At 41.9% G+C, this 10,920-nt stretch overlaps 1 protein-coding gene across 1 annotated transcript; it reads left to right on the forward strand.

The window, feature by feature from the left end:
* Positions 1-7,783: 7,783 nt before the first annotated feature.
* LOC147965790 (uncharacterized) lies at positions 7,784-10,170 on the forward strand. Its single transcript, XM_087530608.1, has 5 exons — positions 7,784-8,118; positions 8,199-8,718; positions 9,164-9,440; positions 9,518-9,691; positions 10,088-10,170. The coding sequence occupies exons 1-5, from the start codon at positions 7,784-7,786 to the stop codon at positions 10,168-10,170; spliced, it is 1,389 nt and encodes a 462-aa protein (XP_087386734.1).
* Positions 10,171-10,920: the final 750 nt, after the last annotated feature.

The following is a 10,920-nucleotide window of genomic DNA, read 5'->3' on the forward strand; positions in this document are numbered from 1 at the left end:
AAGGCATCCCCTCTTTCGTCCACTTCCATCGGTAATTTACTTGGAGCTATATTTTTATTCACCAACATGATATGTGTTTTGCTTGGAGCGTCTTGTATTATTTGTGTCTTTGTGTATTAGTATGACACAAGCATCCTTGATGTACACACCTTTTGGGAGATCCATACACGAATTAAAATTTGATAGAATACTCTATGTGCTTCACTTATATCTTTTGAGCTAAGTAGTTTTCCTCTATGTGCTTCACTTATATCTTTTGAGCTAAGTAGTTTTGCTCTATGTGCTTCACTTATATCTTTTGAGCTAAGTAGTTTTGCTCTATGTGCTTCACTTATATCTTTTGAGCTAAGTAGTTTTGCTCTATGTGCTTCACTTATATCTTTTGAGCGTTATAGTTTTGCTCTATGTGCTTCACTTAGATCTTTTAGAGCACGGTGGTGGATTTTTTTTAAAGACACTATTGATCTCTCATGCTTCACTTAAATTATTTTGAGAGTCCCTTAATAGCATGGTAATTTTCTTAATAATAATATGCTTGGTATTCAAGATTTGTGAAACTTCCTTTTGAGTGTGTTGGATACTAAGAAAAGATTGAAGCATGATAATTGTTTTGAGATATGGAGGTGATAATATTAAAGTCATGCTAGTTGAGTAGTTGTGAATTTAAAGAATACTTGTGTTAAATTTTGTGATTCCCATAGCATGCACGTATGGTTTACCGTTATGTGATGAAGTCGGAGCATGATTTATTTATTGATTGTCTTCCTTATGAGTGGCGGTCGGGGACGAGCGATGGTATTTTCCTACCAATCTATCCCCCTAGGAGCATGCGCGTAATACTTTGCTTTGATAACTTCTAGATTTTTGCAATAAGTATATGAGTTCTTTATGACTAATGTTGAGTCCATGGATCATACACACTCTCACCCTTCCACCTTTGCTAGCCTCTCTAACACCGCACACCTTTCGCCGGTATCATACACCTACCATATACCTTCCTCAAAACAGCCACCATACCTACCTATTATGGCATTTCCATAGCCATTCCAAGATATATTGCCATGCAACTTTCCACCATCTAGTTCATCATGACACATTCATCATTGTCATATTGCCTAGCATGATCATGTAGTTGACATAGTATTTGTGGCAAAGCCACCGTTCATAATTTTTTCATACTTGTCACTCTTGATTCATTGCATATCCCGGTACACCGCCGGAGGCATCCATATAGAGTCATACTTTGTTTTAGAATCGAGTTGTAATCATTGAGTTGTAAATAAATAAAAGTGTGATGATCATTATTTAATATAGCATTGTCCCAAAAAAAGAGAAAGGCCAAAGAAAAAAAGAAGGCCCCCAAAAAAAGATAAAATAAATAAAAAGGGGCAATGCTACTATCCTTTTACCACACTTGTGCTTCAAAGTAGCACCATGATCTTCATAGTAGAGAGTCTCTCATGTTATCACTTTCATATACTAGTGGGAATTTTACATTATAGAACTTGGCTTGTATATTCCAATGATGGGCTTCCTCAAATTGCCCTAGGTCTTCATGAGCAAGCAAGTTAGATGCACACCCACTTAGTTTCTTTTTGAGCTTTCATATACTTATAGCCCGTTCATCCGTTGCATGGCAATCCCTACTCACTCACATTGATCTCAATTGATGGGCATCTCCATAGCCCGTTGATACGCCTAGTTGATGTGAGACTATCTTCTCCTTTTTGTCTTCTCCACAACCACCATTCTATTCCACCTATAGTGCTATATCCATGGCTCACGCTCATGTATTGCGCGAAGATTGAAAAAGTTAAAGTATGAAACAATTGCTTGGCTTGTCATCGGGGTTGTGCATGATTTAAATACTTTGTGTGGTGAAGATAAAGCATAGCCAGACTATATGATTTTGTAGGGATAACTTTCTTTGGCCATGTTATTTTGAGAAGACATAATTGCTTTGTTAGTATGCTTGAAGTATTATTATTTTTATGTCAATATAAACTTTTGTCTTGAATCTTTCAAATCTGAATATTCATATCACAATTAAGAAGATTTGCATTGAAATTATGCCAAGTAGCACTCCGCATCAAAAATTCTTTTTTTATCATTTACCTACTCGAGGACGAGCAGGAATTAAGCTTGGGGATGCCTGATATGTCTCCAACGTATCTATAATTTTTTATTGCTCCATGCTATATTATCTACTGTTTTGGACTATATTGGGCTTTATTTTCCACTTTTATATTATTTTTGGGACTAACCTATTAACCGGAGGCCCAGCCCAGAATTGCTGTCTTTTTTTGCCTATTTCAGTGTTTCGAAGAAACAGAATATCAAACGGAGTCCAAACGGAATAAAACCTTCGGGAACGTGATTTTCTCACCGAACGTGATCCAAGAGACTTGGACCCTACTCTAAGGAGTCAAAGAGGCGGTCACGAGGGTGGTCCCCCCTAGGGCGCGCCCCCTGCCTTGTGGGCCCCTCGGTGCTCCACCGACGTACTCCTTCCTCCTATATATACCTACGTACCCCCAAACGATCAGAAGTGGAGCAAAAAAACCTAATTCCACCGCCGCAACTTTCTGTATCCACGAGATCCCATCTTGGGGCCTGTTCCGGAGCTCCGCCGGAGAGGGCCGTCATCACAGAGGGCTTCTACATCATCATAGCCTCTCTGATGAAGTGTGAGTAGTTTACCTCAGACCTTCGGGTCCATAGTTAGTAGCTAGATGGCTTCTTCTCTCTTTTTGGATCTCAATACAAAGTTCTCCCCCTCTCTTGAGGAGATCTATTCGATGTAATCTTCTTTTTGCGGTGTGTTTGTTGAGATCGATGAATTGTGGGTTTATGATCAAGTCTATCTATGAATAATATTTGAATCTTCTCTAAATTCTTTTATGTATGATTGGTTATCTTTGCAAGTCTCTTTGAATTATCCGTTTGGTTTGGCCAACTAGATTGGTAGTTCTTGCCATGGGAGAAGTGCTTAGCTTTGGGTTAGATCTTGCGGTGTTCTTTCCCAGTGACAGAAGGGGTAGCAAGGCATGTATTGCATCGTTGCCATCGAGGATAACAAGATGGGGTTTATTTCATATTGCGTGAATTTATCTCTCTACATCATGTCATCTTGCTTAAGGCGTTACTCTGTTTTTAACTTAATACTCTAGATGCATGCTGGATAGCGGTCGATGAGTGGAATAATAGTAGTAGAAGCAGAATCGTTTCGGTCTACTTGTCACGGACGTGATGCCTATATACATGATCATGCCTAGATATTCTCATAACTATGCTCAATGTTGTCAATTGCTCAAAAGTAATTTGTTCACCCACCATAGAACACTTATGCTCTTGAGAGAAGCCACTAGTGAAAGCTATGGCCCCCGGGTCTATTCTCATCATATAAATCTCCATCACTTTAATCTTGCTTTGCTTTTTACTTTGCCTTTACTTTTTACTTTGCATCTTTATACCAAAAATACCAAAAATATTATATCTATCAGATCTCACTCTCGTAAGTGACCGTGAAGGGATTGACAACCCCTAATTGCGTTGGTTGTGAGTAGCTATCGTTTTGTGCAGGTACGAGGGACTTGAGCGTGTACTCCTACTGGATTGATACCTTGATTCTCAAAAACTGAGGGAAATACTTACGCTACTCTGCTGCATCATCCCTTCCTCTTCGGGGAAAACCAACGCAAGCTCAAGACGTAGCACCATGATGTTCTAAAAGACTCTTAAAATAATATAAGTGGAATATGAGAGATCAATAATTTCTATAAAATAAAACCACCACTGTGCTCTAAAAGATATAAGTGAAGCACTAGAGCAAAATTATCTAGCTCAAAAGATACGAGTGAAGCACATAGAGTATTCTAATAAATTCTGATTCGTGCGTGTCTCTCCCAAAAGGTGTGTGAAGCAAGGATGATTTTGGTAAACTAAAAAGCAAAGACTCAAATCATACAAGACACTCCAAGAAAACACATATCATGTGGTGAATAAAAATATAGCCTCAAGTAAAGTTACCGATAGACGAAGACGAAAGAGGGGATGCCTTCCGGGGCATCCCCAAGCTTAGGCTTTTGGTTGTCCTTGAATTTTACCTTGGGGTGCCTTGGGAATCCCCAAGCTTAGGCTCTTGCCACTCCTTATTCCAAAATCCATCAGATCTTTACCCAAAAACTTGGAAACTTCACAACACAAAACTTCAACAGAAAATCTCATGAGCTCCGTTAGTATAATAAAATAAACCACCACTTTAAGGTACTGTAATGAACTCACTCTTTACTTATATTGGTGTTAAACCTACTGTATTCCAACTTCTCTATGGTTCATACCCCCTGATACTACTCATAGATTCACCAAAGTAAGCAAACAACACACGAAAAACAGAATCTGTCGAAAACAGAACAGTCTGTCGCAATCTGGAGATTTTGAATACTTCTGTAACTCCAAAAATTCTGAAAAATTAGGACGACCTGAGAAATTTGTATATTGATCTACTTCAAGTGTATTGGGTATTTTATCACTCTCTAGTAAAAATTGAAAATTATTTTCGTGAGCGCATACTTTCTGTTTTTATCAGCCAGATCAAACAACAATCACCCAAGAAGATCCTAAAGGCCTTACTTGGCACAAACACTAATTAAAATATAAAAAACACAATCATAACAGAAGCTAGATGAATTATTTATTGCTAAACAGGAACAAAAAGTAAAGAACATAAATAAAATTGGGTTGCCTCTCAACAAGCGCTATTGTTTAACGCACCTAGCTAGGCATGAAAACAAGAATAGATCTAGGTATTGCCATAATAATGATAAGGAAAATCACAAAAACTCATCTCATACTCCCTAAGTTCAGTAGCAAGTTTTCTTTGTGGCAGGCAAAAGTAATCAAAAGGTCTAATTTAATGGGACAAAAGTCCCCAAGATCAAGCTCGGGAGGTGTCGTGGGTTTGTCACGGCAGATGTCCTCATGAAAGGACTTAGTCGTGGAGCCATCGCTACGGGTTACCTTAAGGGGTTAAACCGGACAAGGGACACGGGGAATTTTATACTAGTTCGGCCCCTTCGAGGAAGGTAAAAGCCTACGTCTAGTTGTGATTGGTATTGCTAAGGTTTCGAAGGCCAGGGAGCGAATCCGCTTTGTCTGGCTCTCGAGTTGTTGTTGTCTGTCCTTAAACCGCGGTCGGGTCGTCCCTTTATATACATAGGTTGACGCCCGCCGGACTACAGAGCCCCGAAGCCGGATCATAAACGTGTCCGGTTCAGTCTCTACTCTCTCTATCTTATCATACAAGTTATTTGACTAGGTCGGTTTACATTTACAGGCTATAACCCGCCTTTGGGCCTTGGGCCTTCCTTAAAGCGCCATTATCCTCACATCTTCATGGGCTTCTAATCTTCAAAGAGTCAATCCGGCTACATAAGGCCGGTTTACCTCTAGTAGTAATATCCCCAACATTAGGCCCCAGATTGGTTTGAACTTGTTCATGTCAATCTTCCATACTTAGAAAAAATCTTCTCTCCTATCTTCACTTTGATCTTGTAAACCGCCATGACGTCATATTTCAAAATTATGATAAACTGCCCTGATGTCATCCATCCGTTGATGTCGGAGATTACCTTCATTTAATATATATTCAGTCATCAAGGCGACACCTTTATTAACTTATCCATTTTTTGGGCTCCTCGATTCCCGTGCTTGCCGTTTTATCGCTTCACCTTATAAATAGGGCCGAGGGGTCATTTTCACCTCCCCCCCGTGCCTCTTCGCGTCGTCTTCCTTGCGCCGCTCAGCCTCTGGAGCTCCGCCGCCACCGTCGATCGTCGCCTCTGCTCCGACCCTGGCCGCTGCATCACCCTGAACGCACCAGAATACTGCGGCGCCTTTCGGCTTCCTCACCAGCTCCGGTAAGTTCTCTGCTTTTTTCACCACAGATCTGTTCTAGGGTTTCGACGTTATTTGCAGTTCTTCCAAAGTTCATCAGTGTTGTTCTTCCCTGTTCTTCCTTTAGTATGTAGATGAACACTTCATGCTTGACGTATCTCTTGCTGTAGCTAACCTACCATGGTCATCACAAATCCTTATGCGCAAAGAACTGATCTAGTCTGTCATAAATTGCTTCAGTTCTGCACCCCTTCAAGATCCAATTATTTTTGCTTTTCTGTCTTATCTTAGATCCGAAAGTTTTATATGTCACTGTGAGATCTGTTTCTATGTTCCTGTGAGATCCGTTTCTCCTCGCACCAATATAAGCGGTTTGACCTTGTATAAACAGTCTATGCCATTAGCCCTCTGATAAACTGGAGGAGCATTTTACCTTCATAATTATGCTCTGGTTTAACAGTGTCTGAGCAATCCTGTGCTAGTATACCCCTTTTCTCTTATTGCAAGTCTCCGGGTTGTACCATTTCACATATCAGTATGTTTCTTACTCCCTTGTCTCTTGTATATAATCATGCATAATTTATAAACTAGCCTTTCATTTTCAGTTTGTTTGCTTTGCAATGGCCAAACAATTCACTGCCTGCAACTAGGCTTGTTCCCGGGTTACTGAGGCTCAATTGAATGAGATGGTTGTCATCGGCTCTCTACCTAAGAAAACTGAGATCAAATGGTGAGTACCAGGAACAGAAAATCCTCCAACCCCAAGGCAGGGCGAGGTGCTGGTCTTTGTTGACCATATAGTTCATGGTTTCAAACCGCCAGGGTCAAAGTTTTATCGAGATGTGCTTGCCAGCTTCCAACTGCATCCACAAGATATTGGTCCCAACTCAATTTCCAACTTATGCAACTTCCAGGTCTTCTGTGAAGTATATTTACAAGAAGAACCAACTACAGAACTATTCCAGGATTTCTTTCACTTAAACCGGCGCACAGAGTTTGTAAATGGCCCGAACACAGAACTTGGTGGTGTCTCGATTCAAAAGCAGAAATAAGTGGAATTTCCTCATGCCAAACATCATAGTCACCCGAAGGAATGGAACCAAATATGGTTTTATTACAGAGACACTTCGCCTCAAGATGAAAATCCCCTCCCCGGCTTTCGTGATCACAGACTATCCAATACTCACCCAATGCCACAACGCCTGAGCTCTTCAGAAAGGGCGAAATATGCTCCTCAACTCGCCAAGCTCCGAACCTTTACGGCAAACGGTTTAACAGGCGTGGATTTTGTGCGCTGTTGGATATCCTGGAGTATCTTGCCGCTAAGCCGGCATCCCGGTTTAATGTGCGAATATACCGGTGAAGTTGACGACCCCCAACGCCATTGCAACATCCAATTATCTGAAGAAGAAGTTACTGAAGGTGTAAAGAAGATTCTGAATGAATCGGAACTGGTCTGTAGTCAAACCGGTCTGAGTCCCTTCTATGCCAAGAACAAACCGCCTGCTGTAAGCATTACACTTCCTCTTCATCTCTAATATCTTTAAATTATACAATCTGTAACCCTTCTTCTTTATATATATAGGGTGATGACCCCTTCTGGAAATGGAAATCCATAGAGAAAGCGGCAAAGCCAACTAGAGACAAAGCGGTCAAGCCATCCCGCCCAAAGACCAAAGCCGTAAAACAGACGTCAAAGCGGAAAACGGCTGACCGGATTAATATGGAGCTTGATGATGATACTGATGATCCAGAAGTTGAGGTAGAACTTGACTCACTTGGCTCTCTTTTTATGCATCTTGTTAACAATGATCTTCCTCACGAGGATGTAGAAGCTAGTCAAGCTGATGACGTAGAGGTAATTACCCTTTCCTCCGGTTCAGACTCTATGCCAACACAAAAAACTTGCCAAGCAATCCGGAAAGTAAGCTTTTCTCATCCTCTTGCTCACTTGGATACAACATTCATTTTGAAGACTCAACAGCATGAAGCTCGCCGGACAACCCGGCACAGTGGCCAACAAGTCACTTCAACCGGTTTACCTGACACTCCGGTTCGGAAGCGCCGGTCTGAGGTCTCTCCTAATTCTGACCATTCTTACCCCAAGGCAGGTTATTTCAGACAGCCTCTTAATCCGTCCGATTCAAATTATCAGGTGACACCTCCTTCCTCTTCTGATGAATCGACAGCAACTCAACTCCCCCCTTTGAAAACTGTGGCCGGGTGAGTTGTAAAAACCTTTCCTTTCAATCCGCCCTACATCCTTTGAATAGGATGTTAATCCTTTTTTATTCTGTTTGCACGGCCAAAGCCAGACCCAGTAAGAAAGCTCGGGTCACCAATCCGCCAGAAGACCCTGTCGCCGAAGAAGAAGAACCAAGAGGTGAACCGGAACAGACTGGTGAACCGGAAGGCCCCCATCCTGAAACTACTTTTGATGATCCGCCCCTTGATGGCCAACATACCGACAAACCAACAGACGCTGAGCCTGCCGCACCCGATACTGAATCGGCAGAACCAAACCGGGCCAGTCTGATGAAAGACACTGAAATTCCATCATCATCCATCAAAAATCCTAAAGGCCAAGGTGATGACGTTATTATTACTGGAATAGGTCACAACTCTCCTGGCCATCCCGTTATTTTAGCTCAGCATAGTGCCAAAGAAGAGCAAATTGCTAGGGATAAAGGTAAATGGAGCGGCGACTTATCAAACTATGCTCATCTTAACGCTGATGAGCTTCATTCCGGCTTCTTGAACCGTCTGCACTCAAACTGGGATTATGAAGCCGGTCTGGTAAACTTGATGAAAGAGCGATATGAGGTAAATTCTTCTCCCTTTGTATATTGATTTATAGCTGAAACACTATCCCAAGTAGCCCCCAAGGGCCGTTTTATGATTGTTAATCACAAAACGGGTCTTTGTAACACTTCAAGCATCCCATCATTGATCCTTGCAATGGCGTGTCGCCAATAATGATAAGACTCATCTTGAAAAAAATAGATAACTTTCTGCAGCATAGCCTCCAAAGGCCGGTTTAACATGGCAGGTTAATCCGGTTTTTAATCCACACAGCCGTTTTAGAACAGACGCACATTAGCCCCCAAGTGTCAAGGATAATGCTTGCATTGTTCTGGAGACTTGTATAGAGTATAGTATTTGAGAGCAAATAGGCATTAGCCCCCAAGTATGAAGTGTATAACTTGTTATATGCTTTATACTTAGTGCATAAATATGTTGTGTGTTGAATATACCTTCAATGTTGCAGGCTGAACTGAGAAGCAAAGATGCCCGAAATTCTGACTTGCAAGAAAATGTGAAATCTCAACAAGCTGAAGCTGCAAAAGCCAAAGAGGAGCTGGCCCAGGCCCTGGCCGGAATGGAAAAGCTAAAAGAATCCTTCAACCAAGATCGTGCTGAATGGGAAACCAAAAAAGCCGGTTTAACCAAGAGAGCTGTAGACGCCGAGGCAGCCCTGAAATCAATGGCTGAAGAACTAGCCGGTTTGAAGCGCCAAATCAATGCTATGACATCTGCTATCTTTGGTAAGTGTCTGCTTATGTATGGTGCGCCAGCCAATGAATCTTAAAGCTGACCAAAATGTTGATAAAATCTTTGGCAGGCACTCGGATCACTCATCTTGGTGCAGATATGCGGATGAAGCTCAAGGCGGCATATACATTGGTTGAGCAGCTATACTCTGGGTCTCAGCGGGCCATTAGTACGACGGCTTATAACAAACCGGCTCCAACTTTGATTAAGGAGACCCTTGAGAAGCTGGGCATGTTACCAGCCCGTATTGCTGAGTTGAAGAGAGCCGCTGCCAGAGCAGGAGCTTTAACCGCCCTTATTCGAGCCAAGGCCTGGATTCCAGACCTTGAAGCGGAGGATATCATTAAAGGATATCCAAGCGTTAAAGAAGACGGTTCAAACTTCGACAATGATGATCTTCGGCGGCTGACCAAACAGATGCGGCCAGCGGCCAGCAAGTTGGCGGAGGATACCGATTTGTCCCATTTTCAACCGTTTTATGATGCAGAAGGGAAAAGACAGCTGGCCGACATCCATGAAGTCGAAGAACTTGTGCCTCCGATTCGTAAGCACACTTACGCCCCTGATATTAAGCCTTCTGATCTTATCCATGAGGAAGCAGTGTTCCAAGCTTTAACCGGAATCGATTGGTCAACGGCAGATTTCCAGCGTCTAGGGAGGGATGAAGAAGTGCCTACATCAACTGATCCGCAACCATCAAACTGTCGTGATGAAGAGTCCTGATCCGGTCACCGGTTTATATGGCTACTGTGAAAAACAATGGCACTGTTTGAGCCGCTTTGAAGCTTCATGTAATAGGATAGCTGAAACTCTGTTTATCTGCCATGCCATCGAGCATGTTTCGTAATGCTTTGTGACAATTTGTGCCGCCCTTCAGGATATATTTTATGCATAACCCATGATGAATTGCCTTCCTGGGTACAAAAAACTTAAAAGTGTCTAGCGGTTTACCGCTAGACATGTCATAATATCCAAGAAGTGTATAGTACTTTAGATGAATAATCAAGTGTTTGTACAAAAAATAATGTACAGAACATACCTAATTGATTGACCAAACATGTATACAGCAAAGGTGTTAACACCAATCCGGGACGTTTGATAATTTCATCTTCATAATGCTGGTCTATATATTAAACCGGACCGGTATAACTACCAGATTTTCTTTATAACACTGGTGATTTAGTCAAACCAGGCCGGGTCAATGAACACCGGTTTATAATTGATCATGTGCCAACAACTGGTAGTTGAAAAGCAAACCGGGTCAAGGATGCCGGTTTATCAAAAAATACTTATGATGTTCAATAAACAAAATTCAAATAGGAAAATATGCGAGGCTTTTTACGAGCTGCCAGGCTCCAAATCGAGGCTTTTCATGGGCTGCCAGGCCTCCGAGTTAAACCATTTAACAAAGCCTTTTAAGATGGGCCTCCAATTAACCAATCATCGTTTTAACTGTGACAAGTTCAGGGTCTG

Source organism: Triticum urartu, chromosome 6A (genome assembly GCF_056163025.1).
Source record: "Triticum urartu cultivar PI428250 chromosome 6A, HENAU_Tu73, whole genome shotgun sequence".
Lineage (NCBI taxonomy): Eukaryota > Viridiplantae > Streptophyta > Magnoliopsida > Poales > Poaceae > Triticum > Triticum urartu.